Consider the following 22,750-nt stretch of genomic DNA (forward strand, 5'->3'; position numbering starts at 1 on the left):
GTAGTCTAAAAATGTCTCTGGAGCTCACAGATGTTAGATTTCAGAGAAATATACTGGACTATCAAGGGACATTCTTTGTAAAAATACACTGACTTATTGAATACATCTTCATTTTAAGTGCTTTATAAGACACATGTATGACTGGTCTAGATATACTGAGCTGTCTAATAGGTTCTAATCTAAATAGTAAAAAACAATGATAATATCCAATAGATAATCTTACCTGAGCAAGCGTATATTCACAATCTCCACTAAAGCTGTAGCGTTTACCATCAAAGGTAATATAATGTCCATCACCATAGACAGCACAGGTTCCCAGGCATGGGTTGTTGGTACAATCCCACATTCTGTTCTTGCAAGTACTGTGATAGAAAAAGAAAAGGACCTTCACATGTGTGCAGTTTTTAATATTGGATGTATTTAATGTCTGCCCAGGACTTCCTCATACCAGGTGTTGCATTTGGTTTTAATCTGTTCCCCTGGTTGATAGGAGGCATCATTATGAATACATGGACAGTCAGATTCTTTAATACAACCACCATTTCCATCTGCAACCAGGCCATCAGGACACACACAGCCAGAGGCACATTTTGCACTATACTGTAAAAAGATAATACAAAGATACCAAGTGAAAACTCAACACCAATTAAGATCAGAAAGTTTCTCTTGTCACTTTCATAATAGGGAAATGTAAATCTAGTAAACTTACACAAGCCATATCCAAGGTCTGACAGCTCTTTTGGCATTCTGCTCCTTTGGTGCCCACTGTGGCATTTTTGCAGTCAAAATATACCATGGGAGCTTTGCAGGCTGGTAAGAGAAAGAAAATACAACATTATAATATGCTGCAGACCAATAAAAGAACATGGGGAATATTACAGGACACACAAGTTGTTTGATTGAGGTTTTTACAGACATTCATACCATTGGCTATTAGCATTGCTTTTACATGCAACATGGTATATGAATCACTGGACAGATGTCAACTTACAAAATACAATAAAAGTATGCAAATACCAAAACCCTTCTGAAACAAAGTAAAATCTTGGTAATGCATAAGTATTGAGTATAGAAGTTAATAAAAGATATCTGGAGATAATGCACATTGGTCACTTGGTTATTAATGTCTAGAGTAGAAAAACAGATGCACTGCCAATATTCAAAAGGTGGATTTTAAGGGACTGTTTAAGCATTTATAGATGGGAACTAAGCTAACAGTTGCAAAAGGAATGCAGAAGTAAACAAATGATGCTCTTATAGAAAAGGCTTGATGGAAGAAGCTCAACCATAAATGTCATGAAAGGAGATTGTGGTTGGTGAGAGAAGAGGCGTGTCATGCTGTAACATGATTTAAATATCCAAGAAGAGAGCCTCAGACATAAGTGTAGGATATATTGTAGCATGTTTATTCCATTATATACATATATATATATATATATATATATATATATATAGTTATGGAAAGAGAAATATATATTACCTGGTACAATTGATCCAATACAGGTCAGTTTGCCCTGAGTGCAAGTGCTGTAGATGGAAGAAGAGTAAAACAAGTGTTTAAAAACTAATCTAACCAGGTATGGTCAAATGATATGCTTGGTATCTTTACTTCTTAACCTGTCTATTTTTATTTCTCGTTCTCTGGTTCAGTGTGCACAGATTACAGGTAATGAATGTGCTTCATGGAAAGTTGTATGTAGTTGCTAAGGTGAAGTGCAGAGCTTACCGATGATATTTGAATTTGCTGGTAAGTTCTATTAGTTAAAATACTTTTGTGATATATTTACTAGTATTACACATGCTTATAACAGCTTTGCTTCAATTTGTCAAATCTATCCATTGTTTTCTACTTTGTGCAATAAAGAACGCAAAAGATCCACACTTACCACATAACGCCGCTATCGTGAACTACTTCTCCAGAGGGCACGGCTGATCCTTTGTAATAACATGGGCATGCTGCTTCAGGCACACATTTTCCACTGTCATCCATGTAGAAGTCTTTGGCACAGGTGCAGCCATCTACAGGGACAAACTTGATGCTGCAGGTGACATCAGGCTCACTGAGGGATCGGCAGGTTGGCTGGCAGGTTTCAACAGAGTCGGTGTACTGAAGTGTTTTGGGGCAAGTGTTCATGTACTTAGCTGTATAGAAAATTCATGAAAATATAAATTCAAACTAAATGTACAGCCAAGAATCTGTATTAAACACGCCATGTAGGAAATGTTCAAAAACGTTATAACTGAAACTTAACACAAATTAACTTAAACAATTAAAAAGATGTGGTGCACTCACAGCAAGCAGTGTTTCTCCATCCAGTTAGTACAATTCCTTTTGTAGCACAAGCATGAACATAAGAGGACAGGGAGGCGCACATGCAGTCCTCAGTTTTCTCACAATTACAGGTGTCAAACATGCAGTTCTGATAAAAAAAATGATAAAAAAAATCAATAAAATTTAGATGAAAACAGTACTGCATACTGGATAAGTATCCAGATTCTGGTAAGAAAGATCAAAACAACAGATCTCCAAAGGGACAAAACTTAGCAAACTGTATATGGTTTTATCCAATTACTGGCAACCTTGGACAATGTACTGATGTGAAATCTGGCTCTGGTTTCAGTCATTACAGTCTTGGGACATATTTACATCTTAAGTCTTGGAATGTTTTTTTTACTAAAGTTCTGAAGGCAAAAAGGTTTCTCTGGGAGCTAAACAGCCTAGGCTAAACATCGCTTGGAGGGCAGGCCTACATACCAATATACAGAAAAATATAGATATAAAAAGTGTTTCTAATAATGAAACCAGGAAAAATACCATAAAGGTTGTTATCCTAAATCATTTACTGCATTCTACTACAAGTCACTACAGTGCCTTTTAAAAACACCATGAACTGAACATGTTTATAAGTTGTTTTCCTTTCTTACTTGTTTGTAAACATCAGGGTTAACTGTAGCATGGCAAGCTGCAAATGGTCCAGTTGGATCAGTAATGAAACCACACCAGTGTTCAGCATACTTTTCTGTAATTAATAATAAAAAATATTATATATTTGTGTGTTTTGTGGAAAAATTAATGCACTTTGCTGCTAAACAATCAACCGATATATTTCTTTTTGAAAGGATACTTTAAAAAAAGCTTGCACATTGTGTGACAATTTTGTGACAGATTATATATTTTTTAGTATGCAACCTCTGTTTGTATTATAATACACATAGAAATATGTTCTCCACAAGTGCAACAACTATGAGGAAATCTTCATGCAGATCTTACCATTTTCTACACTGAGGGAGCAAGGATCTTCATAAACATTCTTAACATTGGAACAGTCTCCCTGGGTCTTCCAAGTGTTAGCAAAGGAGGCTGCAGTCCCTTCTATAACACCACTGATGGTTTTGAAGTCATCTGACTGTTTGTCATTGAAGTTTCCGCAGAGACCTAAAATGACTCACAAGTTAAAATGGATCTGCTAATAGCATTAACACCTAAAAAAAAGGAGGGACGGTGCCTGGCTTACCGCATGTCAGACTTTTGTAAGATGGGTCCAAGACAACGTAGACCTGCATGAATGGAGTCAGTTGAGCCACAATTTGTACTCCCAGATTGGTATGAACAATGATGTAGAAAGAGGATGGTCTGAAGATGGTGACATTAGCTGGAATATAAAATATTGCAAATCACTAAGCTGTAACTGCTCACACGAGACAGCTTCAAGCTCATAAGATTATGACTATGCTATGCATACCTGCTGACATAGGCAACTGAGTGTAGATGCTGTTCACAAAAACGCTGCCACATGGCTTGATCACAATGATCTGTTCAAACAAGACAAAGCAAAATGAACAAAAGGTAATAACAGCCCAGCACATGCAGTAGCATAACAACAGACACCGGCTCAATAAATGACTTAATAATTCGATGGCGTATCTATGGCGATATAAAAAAGCAAATGCTGGCTTCCTCCACAATAATAATTCTCAGCTTCTCAGACAACTTTCTCATAGTTTGAAATAATTGGACACATTGATATTTTGTTTAATACTAATTGGCACTTACAGTTTCTCCACCATTGAGGATTACTGTGCTACTCTTAAGGCAAGTTTCACTTTCTGTTAAACCGCATTTGCGCAGCTCTGTCAGCACGGTGAAAGAATCCCCATCACATGCCTATGGGAGGAAACAAATAAAACAATTTCCACTGTGTTCTATGTTTACATACTAAAAAATGATAAAGTACGATATGAGTTAAAGAGGCATAAAGGCGTAAATCTAGTGGCTTATTTGTAAAAGAGCAATAAAATGAACACTCAAAATAAATGCTGGCATACTGTTTATAATGAGGTGATAAAACACATTGCTCGTGCGTCTTTGCATCTTTATGCAAGAACAGAAGAGCATTGCAACATTTTAAGTTGTTCATTATTTGTGTATTAATTTGGAAATGCAATTCTATCTCACTCTGAAGGCAGAACATGGGTCAACCCTTTTAGTCAAAGAGAGCATGATATTCTTTTATCTTTTATATCTCTTATATCTTGTCATTGGTATTCAGGTCCTGTTGGAATTATTCAATAGCCCTTTTCTATCAGTTATATGCACTTTACTACGTGATTGAAGTCTTTGTATACAAAATTCTGCACTTTTTTGGAATATTAAAAGAAAAAGTACTTTTTGCAATTTTTTGGTTTCCTGTGTTTTCACTACATCCCTGACTATTTGATTACCGGTAGTTCATGAGGACGTGTCTGTGGTGCACCTACAGTGATCTGTAACTCATTGTGTACTCTCCCAATACATAACTACTGTTGGAATTATGACATAATGCTTTACTATAGCAGTAAATACTTCCAGGTGTAACAGGTAATTTGGGCATGGTGGTGCTCCAGTAAAATGTTCGCCAAAAAGACCACAATGTTAATTGTGGCTATGCTGGAGCCCAGGGGGTTATTTTGGCGCCTATTGTGCGTAATAGTTAATCTAATTAGTTGGCCCGAATATCAGTGGAGGGAGTTTTCAGCAGCAGACGCGGTGCTTTTATCAGTAGAGATTAGGGCACAGAGGGTTGGTTAGGGTTAGGCACTGTAGAGGGAAGGTTCGAGTTAGAATAGACTAGATAACAGTAAAATATTGGTAAAATGACCAATATTGAACTATTAGAATTATAATATATGTAATTAACCAATATTCCATTATCCTTGACACCCAAATTACTGTAGCACCCTTTTTCAGTACACTTTCAAGTGCTTTTTGCTCATTCTTTGTGTCATTGTAAACGGTACTGTTGGTTTTACTGCTACAGTGATATTGCTATTGGAGTAAAAAATCACGAGATTTCCCTTACTTCTAGACCTGGGTGTATTTGGAAAAAGATGTGAGCAAAACTGTTTTTATAGTAATGTGAAGGGACACATCCCCTTCGAGCTCGTTCACTATCTTTGTCTGTAATAAAATAATTTCCACATGTCCTCTTAATGCACTAGTTATGAAATTATAACGAAAATCTTAAGACCTGGAGGTAAAGGAATTTGAGTGTATTTTTTACATTATTATTGTTTACTGTAAAGGCTGATTCATTTAAAGGGGAACATATATTTTGTATACGGTATATCATCTGATTGATGCCATCATCTACATTTAATCATGAATTTAAGTGATAATGTATTTGAATACTTCTATTTGGAATTAGAAAAAAAACTTTTTGCAAGAAAGGTAACTGTTGAAAAGTTGCTAATTTTAAACACTGCAAGCTACAAACATTGTTAAACCTATTACAGATTGTATGAATTGCAGTGTACAAAGTGATCATACTGTACAGTGAATGAGTTTTTTCTTATAATGACCTTTTTGAAATAAGTAAAAAAAAAAAGGTACTTACGTATTATCCCGTTTGTAAAGTTTGTCAGCTTTTTGTTAAAGGTCTGTTTCCTCCTCCAGAAGGATCTGACCATTTTTAAAAAAACTGGCTTTCTGTTGCACCAGCTCCCGAGTCGGTATGATGCTCAGTTCCCAAGTTATGAGGTTTTGAAGGAGGGGTGTCCCCTGAACTTGGCTGCAGAAAGTGCAATTACAGAAGTAGGGATGAACCCGACATGATGATAAGCAGCACACCCGATAGGTCTCCTTCTTCCTTCACAACATAAATCTGTGTCTTCAAAACTTATGTCAAGTGCCCTGGGTCTCTCATTACAGATGAAGGAGCAGCACAGCTATGCACCTCCGTCTCCTCTCTGTCTTACTGGCATGTGCAGGAGACTCAATTCCACTGTGCTCTCTGCAGCAAAGTGCACGGGACACTCGTCCCTCAAACTTCCCCTAAATTGGGAATGGGGCATCGCATTGACTCGGGACCCAGTGCAAAGGGAAGCCGGGACTTTCAGCTTTCCAAAAAATGGTTAGATCTGGCCAGGGGATCAAACAGAACTTTAATAAAAAGCTTCAAAACTTTCCAGACGGGATAATACATAAGTACCAAAAAAAAAACAATTTAATATGGCTCTAAAGCACCCAGTGAAATTTCTGAGTTCTCCTTTAACCATTTCATAACATTTTTGTTGTGTTTGTGGACATTAGTTTCTGACACAACATAGATTTTCATACCAGCGGTCCCATAGTAGCACCCCCGCCACTCACCGCCTGATGTTACAAAACTACTGTCCACTAACACAACGTAGTTTTCCAATAAAAGGTCCCAAAGTGCTTAATAATGTACATATATAAATACCTTGGACAGAACATAGTTGCAGTCACCATGAATGCTGTAATGAGTTTGATCGTAAGTAGTAATATGAGATCCACCCTCAATAGAACAACTTCCTGGGCAAGGCATGCTATCACAGTCCCATTTTCCTCCTTTGCATACGCTGTTAAAAATAAAAAATAAAAAGTCTACTCAGTCAGACTATAACACAAGCAAAAAGTCAGAAATGGATAATAATAGAAAGTTCACACTGCACAGTGCAGTGAGTTAAAATAGCAAAGTCAACATAGTATTTGCCTGATCACTGTACTGTGTGCCAACATGTCTCTGGCAGGTTTTTTTTTTTCTGTAAATGAAATCCAGAAATCCTTTGGAAGGAATGTTTGAAGGCAAATACTACATTCTGTGATGTTTGTTTCCCTGAACAGAATCACAGCTTATATAATACCAAGGTCAGCAGTTATCAGCATTTAGAATCTGAGCTACTTGCTTTTCAAGTGACTATAAAAACATGAAAAAGAATGATGTTGCTAGATTTCTTAAGCTGGCCATTCACTTATAGATTTCTACCCAATGTTCCAAATTGATCGATTCTTTCCAGAAATGAATCAATTCCTACCAAATAAAGCACATTGATTTTTTTAAAAATTCTAGTAGGGAACCTATTAAAAATTGAATGAACCGCAGCGTTGCACTGTTGGATGCAGTGCAAGGCTGTGGCCTATCGATCGTCCACAGCCCCCCCCCCCCCCCCCACTCGACCTAGATTTTTTTGTCCAGACCGATTCATATTTTTGATCGATTTTTGAGAACAATTGATTGAATCAAATATTTTAAGGAATCAATCGCAACCCCAATTTGATAGGAGTGATCAAATCTCCATGGAGTCGACTGGGAAATTGTTGCGTGTATAGCCACTGTAGAATGTACAACAGCCACCTTTAATGTAAAGTTAATATATTTATTTAAACAGATGATTCTGTACTAGCACACACTCACACTCCCTTAATGTAAATGCTAAAAGTATAGGATATATTGTAATTAAATGAGAATGCTGAAAGTATAGGATGGATTTTATTGATATCGAATGCATTTTGTAAGTTTTTCTGTTTTAGGTTTGGGTGGTGTAGGGAATATAGCACTCTTGTCTTGCAAGGCTGAGGTAAAAATCTTGGCCAGGACACTATCAGCATAGAGTATGTTCTCCCTGTGTGGGTTGGTTTCTTCCATGCACTACATTTTCTCAAAACACAGATAAGTTAATTGGCTTCCATCAAATTTGGACTCATGCTGGGAATACAGGAGTCGATTCTGGTGCTCAATTCTGCGCCCAATCGTTTTGCCCGCTCGATTCTCTTATCTTCTGCCCATTTTTCTTATCTTTGTTTTTTCAATTCAATTCAATGAGAAATCAAGCGACGAAATGATCGAATGGTGATCGGATTTGTCGGAAATTATCTATCGAGACTTCTTAATGACTCAAAATCGAGCCGTGTATTCCCAGCATTAGACAATGATGGACATAAGTGTCTGGTAAGAATTTTATTGTGAGCCCCTCGGAGGGACAGTTACTGAGCAAACTATATAATCTGAAAAGCCCTGTGGAAGATGTCATTGCTATACAAATAATAAATACTAGATAACAAAAAGAGCAAACATTGTTACTTTCACTTTTCAGTGTTTCTTTTTATATGTTCTTTGCTGTTCACCTTTCACTGATCTGTTTTGTAATTCAGAATGATTGACTGAGTGAAATTGCTTGCTATCCTTTGTATATAGATTGCTTTAGGATTAGAAGGATTAGAAATGTTGCCAGTGTGGAATACAATCAATGTACGGTATCTCTTTGAGGCTGAGAGCAGGCAGACATCCAGGAGCAAATAGAAGCTCCTAATCTTAAAATTTTACCCACACACACATACAGTATGTATACAGTTTGTCGACTTTCTCAAGTATACATGTGAATTTTTAGGGATCACCAGAAATCCTCCAGCTGGGAACCACCTTTAATAGCTAAAGGTGGCCTTCTTCCAAAATGTGTAAAGAGGCACAGCTATGCAGCTAATCTAAAAGAACCGGTTCTTTATCTTTGTGAGCAAATGTCAATATTAAAAAAGATTACAACCAAGCCAAGAACAAAGCCTATCAGGGTGGTGATATGTTACAAACACTTTACGCCATATCATACATCTATTAATCTAAGTGAGGAGTTTGCACTTAATCAGCCAATGTTTGAGTGTAGGGTGTTGTTATGATAGCACTGAACATGGGCTTATAATATAATTGGCTTTGTATTTATTCTACGCACTACCCAATCGGTGAGAGGTCTTCTATTGACCAAAAGCCCACGATGTTGGTGAAAAGTTCAGTGTCTGGTCGGATATATATTTCCGGCTTTAGCTTTAGACTTTACACCACAGTTTTTTTGAACTACCATATTCTGTTCAGTTACCTTCCATGTGTGGCATTTTACGAGACTGTAGAAACCCAATTTAATGTAAAACTATTTTATGTTGATCCCTGGCTATCGGCATTTTCACTATTGTGAAACCTAATTTGTTAATTCAGATGTTTTGTTCAAAATCCAAAAATATTAATGTACAACTGGTGTTAATATTACCCAAGCAAAAGAGAATATCTGTGGTTTATAAAAATCAACAATACAATTCTATCATTGTTAACCCCGCCCTCCCAATATCTTTTATGACTCTGATTTATGGTGTGGCGCTTGTATTCTCAGGTTCCCTTCTGTTTGTTAATTTTAAGGATAACGGTACTGCAATCCATAAGTCCCACCAGGGCTACATTTATGTAATGACCACAAAGGCCCAGACCTTGAGCAGCTGCAACCCAAGGGGGCACCTAGACTTGAAATAGGGGTTGCTACATATGAAAGTGAAAGCTGCAAATGGGGAGCAACATATAAAAAAAGAGAAGTTAATGCCCAAGGGAGCTGTGAATGAGAGAAAGGGGCTGCAGTACATGAATGTTACACATGGAAAAGAGAATGGGATGCTACTGCTCAATCCCCCATAAAAACAATTGACACATACAAATGTCATATGGTATCTCCCTTTCTATGAAATACACCAGACAATAAGCAAGGATGTGGCATCCTGCTTACAAAGCCCTCCATTTTGTTTTCTCAGTCATGCATGTGATCACTAGTACTCCAAGTCCATTTAACCAATTGACTTGTGTATAGGGACAATGCACAACAAATCAAGAATTAATAAGACAGGAACAAGGGGAGCCAAGAGCACTGGACTGAAGTAATCTACATTCTTACAAGGTTAGATTGCAGTGCTTATTGGTTAAAGATAAATCTTAATGTATTTTATCTGAAATATGATCAGTTAATTTACTCTGAGGGGGCAATCAGGGGAAAGAAATGAGGTAGAAAGACTTTGTGAAACTTTATACTCTTTAAAGGTATTACTTTTACAAAACTTTGTTTTTTCTACCTATTTTACTCTTTAAGTGAGAGGCAAATGGAGGCTGCTATTTTTTTTTAAACAATACCAGTTGCCTGGCATTCCGCTGATCTCTTTGGCTGTGTTAGTGTCTGAATTACATGCCTGGAACAAGCATGCAGGTAATTTAGTCAGACTTCAGTCAGAGCATGCTTGTTTGCTGTTGTTATGGCTAAAAATATTAGAAGCAGAGAATAAACACGATAATCAGGCAACTGGCATTGTTTAAAAAGAAATATGTCAGCCGCCTTATCCCTCTCTCGTATTTCCTTTAAGAATTTGCAGCTATAATTTAACCACTTCACCCCAAAGACGTTTTTACCCTAACGGACAAGAGCGATTTTCCCCTTTCAGTGCTTATCCCTTTCATTTGCCAATAGCTTAATCACTACAAATCACAATGAAATGATCTATATCTTGCTTTTTTCACCACCAGTCGGGCTTTTTGGGGTTGATATTTGTTTTCAGTAATTACTTTATTTTCTATGCATTTTAAAGGGAAAATCAAGGAAAAAATGAAAAAATACACTATTTCTCCAATTTCATCCCCTATAGTTTTAATATTAACACTGCTACTGTACATAAAACCCACACATTTTATCTGCCTATTTGGTCTGGTTATCACAAGATTTTAATTATGTCACTAGTACAAAGTATGGTGACAATATAGTATTTGGAAATAAAGGTGTCTTTTTTTGGGGTGTTTTTCCCCCACTATTTTGACGTGCACGTGCACAGCAGCAGCAACACTGTCTGACTTATAAAAACGTCCTGGAGCCATTAAGAGGTTCTAGCAGGACATTTTTATAAGTCAGGTTGTCATAAAGTGTTTAAAATAAAATAGCAAACACCTTTTCTTCTAATTTATTCAGTATGTTTGCCTTCAGACGTGCAATGAGCTGATGGCTGGATTCTAGAGTAACCTGCATGTTTTAAAGTAAAATGCATACTGCACACTTACCAAGCACTGCAGGGAGTAGCATAGGATGTTCCAGCAGCATAGGCATTACTGTTAAAGGTACAGGAGCATTTTTCAAGAGGAACACAGCCCAAGGTGTTAATGTCGTCAAATACAGTTCCTGTAACAGATTTGGATATTAGTTGAGTTATCCCCCAACACATTAAAAATGATATTGACAATAATTACTGTATTTTCTGGACCATAAGACTCACTTTTCTCCCCCAAAAGTGAGGGAAAAAAGTCAATGCATCTTAGAGTCCATATGCTGGGAGTTCCTGACTTGTGAACACCTGCCAATACAAACTGCCAACCCGTTGCAATGTCATGGACTCACTGTACTGTGTCCATGCAGAGGAGAACGCAGGGGGACAAATGGAGGACACAGGTAGACACAAAGGGGCATAGAGGAGGACTCAAGGGAGACACAAAGGAGCATAGAGGAGGACACAAGGAGGACAGAGGCAGATACATGGGGGACACAGGAGAACACAAAGGGAACAGAGTAGGACATAAAGGGGACAGAGGAGGACACAGCAAGACTTAAGAGGTACAAGGGTGCATTGGATACAAAGGGGGCATAATGCACAAGATGCCCCTTCACCATGGATGCACCAAGTTTGGTATATATATATATATATATATATATATATATATATATATATATATATATATATATATATATATATATATATATATATATCTTTTTTTTTTTTTCTGGTTTTTGTCCTCTAAACCTAGGTGCATCTTGTGGTCCGAAAAATAAGGATAAATAAAAATGAATATAGGGCACATACCTGGGGGGCAGAAACATCCTTCCAAGCAGTGGTTTTCACAAAGAACGCCTCTCTCTGGGTTGGTGCAAGTGTCTGCACAAGGTGAACCACATTCTTGGTACTCCATGTTGTAAGGACAACTTTTGGCTGTTTATAATAATGAAAATATTGAGTCATTTTCACTAAAACCATTTTTTTACATTGAGTTAAATATATTAGATGTGGTTTTACCTCTTAAAATGATTCACATCTTAGTTTCATTATGTTCATTCAAAAAAGTAAAACAAAAAATAAAAAATAAACTCAGATGCTTACGGCACAAATCTTTTGTTCTCCAGTTCTGAGGCTCTCCACCAGCATGGGCACACTGCCTTGAATATTCTGCAAATGTAGCACATTGGCACTGAGCACTAGTTTGGCTGGTACATTTGCACAGGTCTTGCACACAGGCCTCAATATATGGCTCAACAGCCACTATGGAATGACAACTTGAGAAGGCTGAACCTAAAAGGATTGACTCACAGATGTTGTCCTGTAAAACAGATATGAGAGCCGTCATATTAATAGTAGGACATGGGAACTAAACATAAACCATAACAACTTTGATCATTATAACTTACAAAGTCTGTGCAGTTGCTCTTGGGAGTAGGTGGTACATCTTGACACTGCTCCGTGGGTCCATCTAGTTTCTGTAGGTTTCCAAACTGAGTTTCTGTGATCTGAACACCTAGAAGAATAGAATAAAGTATTGGTTTCTAGCGATTAAGCAAAAAAACTTTTCTTCATTCAGGACCTGCAACATGGAAAACTTTGTACCCAACAATGATGCCATATAAATACCTATTTTTGAAGTAATACACTGTTCAGTTTGCTTTATGTCTTATCTCCTGCTCTAACCCCCCCCCCCCCCAAAAAAAAAAAATGTGAAGTAACTTACCATTAGCAATGAATTCGTTGTGGATGGATATGCTGTTGAAGTCACCACACAATCCACAAGTTGTGTTTGCATACTTAGAATCCAGTTCCAGCTGTAGGAATAACATGGAAAGATAGAGTTATATGCAAAACAAAGAAAAACCGCAATAGTTAGCAAAAACAAATTGTTCTATTTTCGTACCAGAAGGCTGTCATCATCGTTCCACATGAAGACCAGACCAAGCTTAGAAGTCACAGTGAGATATACTCCATGTTTTTCTATTTGAACTCCTGACCCACTGTAGGGTAGCTGTACTCTAGAATAATTTAAAGGTAAATATGTATTTATTGTTAGTAGTTTTACATCTGATCTAACTAATACATGCTAATTTGTACGTAGAACCATGCTTATTCGCAACTTCTTCTACAAAAAATGATTAATCATACGTTACTGTTTGACAGTTAAGCTAACTCTCTTGTTTTTCAGGGAAGTAGTATTGACTGTGTAGAAAGATCCTTCTTGTTTAGCAGCTTACCTGTCACCATTCACGGAAGCAGCATTTGGACTTAGTACCACAACAAGACCATCTAATTTCATGGAGACCTTCTCAATGACTGGAACATTGTCCACAACAGAGCGTCGCAACTGAATGTTGAAATCCTCGTAGCTGCTCTTACAGTGAGAGGATAAGATGTAGTTGCAGGTGCCCGGGAAGTTGAAGACATCCCCATCAAAATTCTTGAAGTGGAAATTACCCCAGGTGCTGCAGACTCTGTTGTTGTGAGCTACATTTAAAGCTGCAAAAAATATATTGGAAAATGTAAATATATATACCCTATGCCGAAATAGACTTGTGTACAGTCTTCTTATTGAAAAGAAAACTTCCTACATTTTACAAAAAAAATTATAAATTAACATTCTTCTGTATGATTTTTCTGCATTAAACTTGTGAAATTAGTTGATATAGAATAATTTACATGGAACTAACTTCAGAATTCAACCCTACCACTTTGGGATTGGTAGTCTTAGCTATCTGTCTGTCTTGCTTCTGAGATGCTTGTTAAAGCATTGATCCAACTTTTATCCATGAATATTAAAGAAAACTTACTGAGCATTATGCCTGTTTCTATAAAAATTCTGAGACTTGGAGGTCCTGCCAATGTGACTGCTAGAGGGTTTTAGAGGGTCTTCATATGGTTGTGTTCTTTGCTGGCTCCAGAATTGATGGTAAGGTGTCAACAGGTAATAGGCCTACATGCTTGTACAGAAGGGCCTAGGTGGGGCTTAGAAAAAAGAGTTTTAAGCAAACTGTTAGGCAGTTTGGGAAGTAGAGCCACTAGACATGGAGCCATATGCTAAGTTTAATTTTGTGAACTTACCGTATTTTTCAGACCGTAAGACTCACTTTTTCTTCCCCAAAAGCGGGGGGGGGGTTGATAGTCAGTGCGTCTTATGGTCCGAATGTACATTGCCAGGTGTCCTCTCCCTACACACATACCCAATCCAGAAGTCCTGCAACAGGTACCGCTAAAGCCCTGGCTTGTATCCGCTGAGCGGATCGTTCAGAATCAGCCTTATCAGTCTGCAGACAGACTGTACAAATGCACTACTGCCAGGAGAATGACCGCCCAGCGGGAGGGTCTGGCGGACCCATTCGTTCTCTTTAGTAGTGCGTGTGTACGCACCTTTATGGTCTGAAAAATACGGTAGTTCAGGCAAACTTTAAGTGAAGCTGACACTTACACATTCGTAAGGAAGGACTTATCAGTTACTACATGAAAACAGTTATCAATGAAAAGCTTCCTTTTGTTGACATTTATTTTGAGTACATTAAATAGGTTTGTATTTAGCACTTTAGATAAATACATGCATTTAGACTGGTACTGTTATCGCATTGTTATAGTCTGTACACCCTGCACAGTAGGTATGTAATACTGAGTATGAGATTCACCATATAGTATAGTTAGAACCTTTAGAACTTACCCTTCACAGGAAGTTTAGTAGTAAGCTGGATCACTGAGACCCTTGCACCACCACTTATTATACCTAAAAATAATAAAATATGTTGTTATATATTGCAAAGATGGTTTTGTATTCAGAAACATTTTGGGTTATTATGAATTATTCATTATTTCCAGGATGCATTTCATAATTTTTTTTATAGAATTATACAATTGATGCTTTGAGTTTGTTGATGACTGCATGATCTATTTAAGTATAAAGAATATTTCATGCTAATTCCACACAAATTTCAATTACTATTGTTGATATTTGCAGAAAAAAAGTGGTATAGGACAGTCAACATTCATCACCTATGCAACAGTTACTTATTTGGCATCTATAGAACATTTTAGACATAAGCTTAGATTTTGGAAGTGGACCTTCGTTATTTCTATACCTCAAGCTAGTTTCCAGGTTCATGAAGTGTAAGCGTAGGAGGGGAGAGGTGTTAATAAAGCATAGCTCAGCAGTTCAGTTCACTTAACATTTCCTGTAGAAGTTCAATTTAAGCTTACCATTTTGTTTCTGTGATTGCTGCCATTGTTGCTGTTGTTGTTGTTGTTGCCATTGGTCTTGTTGTTGTTGCTGTTGTACCTGTACATTTTGTACTTGCTCTTCTACAGTCTCATCACCTGTGTAGTCATAAGTTGTCTCTGTCTCAGTCTCAGTCTCCTCTACAGCATAATCTCCAAACATTTGAGCTGCAATAGAAAAGTAAATGGAAAGACTGGTTAAATACATTTCTACCTAGGTTTCATTCTTAATAAATCAGAAAACCTTAGCATTGCTGATAATAAAGCACTCACTAGCATACAGATTATCTTGCATTTAAATAATGGAAACTGGAGAAACTGATTGGCTGAAGTTGAAAGAGTCTTGTACCTAGGGGCCTGATGCATGGACCACTGGTACATTTGCTGGCAGGCAGCAAACAGCCATTTTATCAGTAATAATGCCTGGAGCATAATGCACGCGTTGCTATGGTAACACATGGTATGCTACCTACAAAAGTAGCGTTCCATGTTTTACCACAGCAACCCCCATGTAGCACAGATAATGCATATTGACCTAATAGTGCAACACGCTCTACTCCCATGGCGTTAATACCGGTAAAATTACCACATGCTACTTGTGCATGGCAAATTTACCAGCAGTTTGTGCATCAGGCACCTGATTTCATAAGCAGGGAACTGCCGCTTACATGATGGGCAGTTAAAATATTTACGTACTCTTGTCTGTATCTATAAAAATTACAGATCTATAAAAATTACAAATATCAAATTTAGAAAAAGATGCTTGGCAACCTTAACCCATAGCTTGTATGGTATTCCAACATTTGAGCTTCACCTATATATGTCATCTAAACTGTCACCTGCTGCTTAGATTGCATTTGACAAAATACTTTTACACATGATAAATCATAAGCTCTTTTTTGGCAGTGTACGCCTGTCCTCTAGTGTCACATTTCACTGATTATTCATGTCAAGTTAGTATTTCACTGAACTTATTTAATCCACAGTGCTACATAGAATGTTGATGTCTTATAAATCAAAGATAATAAGACAAGATAATAAACATACGTTCATTATGTGAAGAGCTGTATTTGAGTGATGGATACTGGTTTGTGTTATTGTTCACAAAAGGGATGTTTGTATTGTTACATGCAGGGATTAGTACACACAATACAGTCACACTCAAACAGGCAATCCCTTTTATGTGAAGTCAACAGTATCTTCTGCCTTTAGGGAAGAAATATGTCTCTGAGTCAAACATTGCTAGATCAGTAGTGACTAAAGCTGTATATAGACATTAGAAAACAATTATCCAATTCAACAACTGATTTTTATAGCTGATATCTGTGAAAGCAACCTCCACGTTCCTGGCTCAGAAAAAGTTGTAGATCTCAGTTTATTTATTTATTCCTGCTTGGAGAACAGTGGGTACCAGACAGGCATAACTGTTGACTTGTTCCCTTTCTTCCAAAGCAATGAATAAGGGTGCTTGGGTAAGCTAGCTGAATTAATGCCACTTACTAACTGATCTTATGTCAATTTCAATTATGTTAGTTAAAAAAAAACTGCAAACCAGTGAACCCACACACAAATGTAGCAATTCCACCTATAGTGATTGAAACCTACCACATAATCCCATAATAATAATACCTTTCCATCTGTTCTGATTGTTGAGGTAGCTATACCACCTCCTATAAAATATTGAGAGTGCTGTATCATTAAATCTGTACATTGGGATGGTCTTCCATCACCAAGAAGGGGCTAGGTAGAATATAGAACAATATGGTCTTTCTTTCTCCTATCAATTACAGGTATTTATGGTGTATTAGATTGTAAGCTCTTCTGTAGCAAGGAGTGATGTGAATGATTTTGTAAGAGCCATGCCAAGACTTATAGAAATGGCATTATACAAGTTTGTTTTTTTTAAGTTATTGTTTTAACCCCAATTGTGAGCGTTGTGGATGTTTTATCAGTGCCTACAGTAACTACCAAAGAAAATTAAATCAGTGATTTTATATAATTCTTGTGGTACATCTGCTATGATGCTTTTTTCATAACTTATGTGAAATGAGTAAAGGAAATTTCTGGTGTGATTTTGCCTGTGGTTTTAGCTAGTAAACACTGTGCAAGAACTACTGTCAGCACTCCTGTTCAGTGGTAGTGACTTTAATGACAACTGTGCAAATAGTATTTCAGCAGCATTTACATAAAGCAAGTTTGCTACTTTTTCCTTGAATGGCTGTGCATGAGATAAGTAAACAGATAGAGAGAGAGATAGGTAGATAAATAGGCAGATAGTGAACTGCTTGGTTTATTTGAGTGTAATACACTACACAATATCAAATTGTCTAGTGAGCTCTGGTCTGTAGTAAAAAGCAGAATTCCATTTTATCGTGGATACAACAATCACCCCTGCGGCCCCTTTCATCCTAGGGGGACCCAAAGGCTTTGGGGGGCCCTCCTCCTCCCTCTCCCCAAGTGCAGCCAATTAGCAAAGAAATCTCCCCATTTGCTTGCGAAAACCGTGTGCAGGAGTGTGTGTAATGTGTTCCTGCTTCCAGAAGCTGCTTCACAGCAAAACATTCTCTGCTGCCATTCGCGGCTCCCAATCACATGGAATTCTGGCATAAAGGGGGCTCTATTAAGTCTAGTTTGCCCCTGCATGTCATCTTGATGAAAAACTGTCAGTGAAAACACTGAAAAGGGTCATCAGGCACACTATTAGGGTACATTTTTCCTATTTATTATTATTATTATTGTTATTTTTATTATAATTATTTAGTATTTATATAGCTCCGACATCTTCTGCAACACTGTACAGGGTATATATTGTCTTGTCACTAACTGTCCCTCAGAGGGGCTCACAATCTAGTCCCTACCATAGTCATATGTCTATGCATGTATCATGTAGTGTATGTATCATAGTCAAGGGCCAATTTGGGGGAAACCAATAAAGTTATCTGTATGTTTTTGGGATGTGGGGGGAAACCAGATTGCCTGGAGAAAACCCACACAGACACGGGTAGAACATACAAACTCCTTGCAAATGTTGTCCTGGCTGGGATTTGAACCAGGGATATTAAGTTTAAATATTACGTTTAAAAGAAATCAGTCATTAAGAATGATAGAGGCTAGCATGGCAAAGCTGTTGATATCCTGGTTGCTGTTGCATTTCTGATTATAAAGATGTTACTTTCCCTTTATATAATTTCTGGGTCAGATTTATCAAGACATGCAAAGCCAACTGGATCAGTTTAGTAGTAGGTATAAGAGTAGTAGGTGCCCAGAACCACCAATCAGCATCTTTGTTTCCTTTAACAGCTAAAACGTGATTGGTTGCACTGGGAAACAGATACAGTTTTCTCTAAACCTATCTTCTGAGTCACTTCCCAGAATGTGTTCTGACTTTATCTTTATATGCATTTATGAGTTGGTTATTCAGAACATACTAAAATAGAAGGATTAGTATGCTAAAAGAAGTGTTAATATTTCAGCGCTAGGTAACTGGTAGTGACAGCATGGACTAGGTTAGATAAAGTCTCCAAAATACTAATGTGACAGGCAAATAATTGATGCAATATCTCAGCCACTTCTCACACCATCAGGATTTATGGAGAGATACAGGCAGTGTTTTTTTTTCTGTACAGCTTATGTGACACATGAAAAGATGGTAGTGGTGGGATCATGCTTTGCACATCCCACTGTTATGTCTGTGTGTATCTGTAGCTTTCAGTGCTGTATGAAGGATGGTATTTTCTATTTATTATCTTAAATGTGTGTATAAGGTAAGCTATATACTGAAGAACAACTATCGTATTTGTATACAGCATCTTAAAAACAGCGTTGTACCAAATTAAGAGGTATTAAACATATTAGGTATACTTTAAAAGTTGATAGAGCTTCATATTTGCTCATTGGACTTAACCAATACATCAACTGTGTTCATTCTAATAACTTCATGTACTCAGAGTGAAATGTATATAGCAATATATATAGCAGCACGGTGGCATATGGGTTAGCACTATCTGCACAGAGTTTGTATGTTCTTTCTGTGGCTGTGTGGGTTTCCTTTAGACTACCATACATACACTACACGATACACACAAAGACATATGACTATGGTAGGGACTAGATTGTGAGCCCCTCTGAGGGACAAATAAGTGACAAGACAATATACTCTGTACAGAGCTGCAGAAGATGTATATAGATACTAAAACATAATAATAATAATTAGTGTTATAGACTGATTGTAAGAGTAATGCAATTAATATGATGGTCTTAGTCATACCCGCTCTAGGAAGAACAAATCACTGTAAAGTCAGGGATGTGTACAAAGACAATAACATTTCTGAATGCTTTATAACACTAAAGATTGTAAATTCACTGCAGTAGTTGTAACTATGCTAAAGATCCTTGGCTTATTTCTTTTTTAATCCAAGTGTAGTTTCCTGGTAACTGTAAAATCTATTCTATTTTGCTATAAGTGCAAGGCTAGATTTATCTGTAATAAGGACAGCAAGGTGACAAAGTGTTTAAGTGGCCACTAGCTCTCTTGATTTGCAGTGATAGCATCCTAGGTTTAAATCACAACCTGGACACATGGGGTTGGTATGTTTTCCTCTGTGTTTGCATGGGTATACTCCAGACACTCCAGATTCCTCCCACATCCCCAAAACAATGGTAAGATAACTGTGTACCCACAGAAATATTCCTTAGGCTATGGTAGGGACATTCAACTATGACAGGGATTCCATTGTGAACTCTTTCAGGGACAATTATTGATTGAAATAATGTAATGTACTCTTTAAAGTGCTGCAGAAAAAAATGTCAGCACTTTGTAAACACAAAATGAAAATAATATCAGAACAATAGGAAACAGGGAGTAATAAAATCATTAACTAAAAAAGTTAACCCATAGTCTACGAGTTGGAAAGACAAATCGGTACATAAAGGCTTTATTGAATAGGATAGCATTTATTTTTAACTGTGAAGAAATGTTGGAAAAAAATAAAATATAATCAAAGCAAGTCCAATAATCTCTTAGAAATGAATGTAATTGTATAATGATCTTTTATGTATTTACTGTATTTCTTTGTTTTCATCGATTAAATGAAACATTTTGGGAAATGAAAAGATATTTATCGCTCCTTAAAAAATATTATCTGATAATCAACTGCCGTCATTCAAGTTATAAGCGGGGGACCAGTCATTTATACATAGAAGTATCATTTACGTGTAACATTTCTTTACTTAAGTTTTTTTTTTTTTATAAATATAGCAGGGATATGTAAAACATGTTATAAAGACAGTATCTGTGAGCTGTTAGTTATTCATTTGATATAATCCCAGTATACTTACCACTGATAGGGGCCAAGATGACTAGTAGGATCCACAGCGGGATCCTGTTGGAGGTCCCCATGTCCTTAGTAGCTGGAACAGCAGAGTGGGGACTAGGCAGAGAACTGATGGGTGAGTGATCTTTATATACACTTGTCACAGCAGCCTGGCATCGTGCCAAGATTGCTCCACACAGGTAACTTGGGAGGAGTTGTTGGTCTCTCTCCTACTTACAGGTGTAAGGGAGGATGCTGTAACAAGGTGTGAACTGTACACGCTGTGTATGCATTTGTATGTGTGTTTATGTGCATGCCTTCCTTATACAGATAAGCAGGGAAAATAGATAAGTATACTGTGTGCTTTCCAGAGAAGGAGTCTTTCAGTTTCTTTCGGTTATTAAAAGAGAATAACATGTTTAATACAGGCATTTTCCCCTTTGATAGTCAGAAAGTTAAATTCAGAAGAGTTTTCATGCTGCCATTTTTACATTGAAAAGATAAATATGTAAATTGTAGATTATTCTCATGACATCCTCTTAAACAAATGGAAAAAACTGTTTCACGTGTATATCAGCATAATAATCAATAGCAGCATGATAAGAAACCACCAATTGTTTTCCTTGTAGTTCAACTTTAATGTGGAACCCAAGCCATTTTTTTGTAAAACGATGAGACCTCTTTATGTTTTTACTGCTGTACCTTCATTGTGAAGATTTCCCATATGTTTAAAGTAAACCAGAGACTAAGCACCCTCATGTATTTTACCATGTATATCACTGGGAACATTACAGAAAACACCTACTCTGCTCTCTGTTTCATTCTTCACTGCTCAGCCTGCTTCTTAACAGCCCTGATAAAATCCCAGACTGAGCGTTTAGTCTGGCTTTGCTCAGGAATCATTATAGCTGAGTCATTATAGCAGAGCCAGAAGGGGGCAGGATTGGGCTTGAAAAGACACCAGAGAAGACAGACTCAGGTATAATGATTCCTGAGCAAAGCCAGACTGAATGCTCAATCTGGGATTTTATCAGGGCTGATAAGAAGCAGGGTGAGCAGTGAAGCATGAAACAGAGAGCAGGGTAGGTGTTTTCTGTAATGTTCCCAGTGATGTATATGGTAAAATACATGAGTGTGTTTTGTCTCTGGTTCACTTTAATAAAAAAACAGAGGGTCAATGGAGCTCTCCCTACTAAAAGTGATGTCATCTTTCTCACTCATTTCTAGAAAAGCGTTTCCATTGAAAACTGTACATACCACAACTCATATTCTAGACAAGTATACAATTATAGAAGTCACCCCAAGTGCTGTGGCTAACCAAGGACAGGAAATGAGAAGAGGTTATCTTCCGAATGAAGAGACAAACAGCAATAAAAACTTGGCAGACGTCCTAACAATTCTCCACTTTGCTCAGAACTAGTTTTTTGTTATTTACATTAAGATAGTTTTAATATGTGTTTGGGTTTGTAGCTTCCTCTCCCTAGAGTAAATTCTCTTTATAACCTTTAGTAGAGTACTATAGGCTAGTGGTAATGTCTTCCCAGTAGAAATTCTAAAGGGAAATATAGTGAAGGTAGCAGAGGAAAGAGACAAAAAGGGAGACAGGCAGTGATAGAAAAAAATGGTTTATTGGTTCAAACATCTTCTTACCATATCCATCACTAATAGAAGTTTGAGATAAAGTTCCATGTACATTTGTTTTGGGCACCTGTCATTTTGCTGCAGGGTTAGCTGAACGATGGCTCACCCTGCTGCCGCACAAATTCTGTGAGTTGTTAATTACTATTCCCTCTCCGAATCATAGTAATTCAGAGAGAGAAGTAATCCAGGATTGCTGGATCCCCAAATTACCTGGGCACGGGCTATGGCATTGCTGCTATAGCTGCACCAAACTCATACGTTAGAAGCCCTGTCTTGAAATTTCCATTTTAGGATACCAAGTAAAAGTGTAACCAATATGTTACAATAAACAAGATATGCCAGATGATGCTGATGCTGATGATGATGATGATGTTGTTGATAATAAGGATGATATTTAAACTTTACACAGTCTGGCAGATATTTGAGCATCATCAAATAATGAGCA

The 22,750-nt window shown here is 37.3% G+C and overlaps 1 protein-coding gene across 2 annotated transcripts in view; it reads right to left on the bottom strand.

Moving 5' to 3' along the window:
- LOC137537704 (mucin-5AC-like) overlaps positions 1-20,772 on the bottom strand; it is a 59,400-nt gene extending 38,628 nt beyond the window's left edge. Inside the window, exons 1-22 of one of the 2 annotated variants that reach the window (XM_068259640.1) lie at positions 20,690-20,772; positions 15,335-15,520; positions 14,802-14,864; positions 13,354-13,615; positions 13,020-13,134; positions 12,840-12,930; positions 12,523-12,629; positions 12,218-12,434; positions 11,924-12,049; positions 11,130-11,247; positions 6,720-6,858; positions 4,055-4,165; positions 3,744-3,813; positions 3,516-3,653; positions 3,272-3,436; positions 2,926-3,020; positions 2,294-2,420; positions 1,887-2,142; positions 1,481-1,527; positions 710-810; positions 449-600; positions 224-362 (exon numbers count right to left, since the gene is read on the bottom strand). In XM_068259640.1, coding sequence (XP_068115741.1) covers positions 224-362; positions 449-600; positions 710-810; positions 1,481-1,527; positions 1,887-2,142; positions 2,294-2,420; positions 2,926-3,020; positions 3,272-3,436; positions 3,516-3,653; positions 3,744-3,813; positions 4,055-4,165; positions 6,720-6,858; positions 11,130-11,247; positions 11,924-12,049; positions 12,218-12,434; positions 12,523-12,629; positions 12,840-12,930; positions 13,020-13,134; positions 13,354-13,615; positions 14,802-14,864; positions 15,335-15,520; positions 20,690-20,750 — 2,886 coding nt within the window. In that variant the 5' untranslated portion in view covers positions 20,751-20,772. Of the gene's footprint in view, positions 1-223; positions 363-448; positions 601-709; positions 811-1,480; positions 1,528-1,886; positions 2,143-2,293; positions 2,421-2,925; positions 3,021-3,271; positions 3,437-3,515; positions 3,654-3,743; positions 3,814-4,054; positions 4,166-6,719; positions 6,859-11,129; positions 11,248-11,923; positions 12,050-12,217; positions 12,435-12,522; positions 12,630-12,839; positions 12,931-13,019; positions 13,135-13,353; positions 13,616-14,801; positions 14,865-15,334; positions 15,521-15,887; positions 15,901-20,689 lie in introns of those variants that run through there. The other variant, XM_068259641.1, reaches the window with a different exon arrangement.
- Between the last annotated feature and the right edge of the window lie 1,978 nt (positions 20,773-22,750).

The sequence above is a fragment of the Hyperolius riggenbachi genome, chromosome 11 (genome assembly GCF_040937935.1).
Source record: "Hyperolius riggenbachi isolate aHypRig1 chromosome 11, aHypRig1.pri, whole genome shotgun sequence".
Taxonomy (NCBI): Eukaryota; Metazoa; Chordata; class Amphibia; order Anura; family Hyperoliidae; genus Hyperolius; species Hyperolius riggenbachi.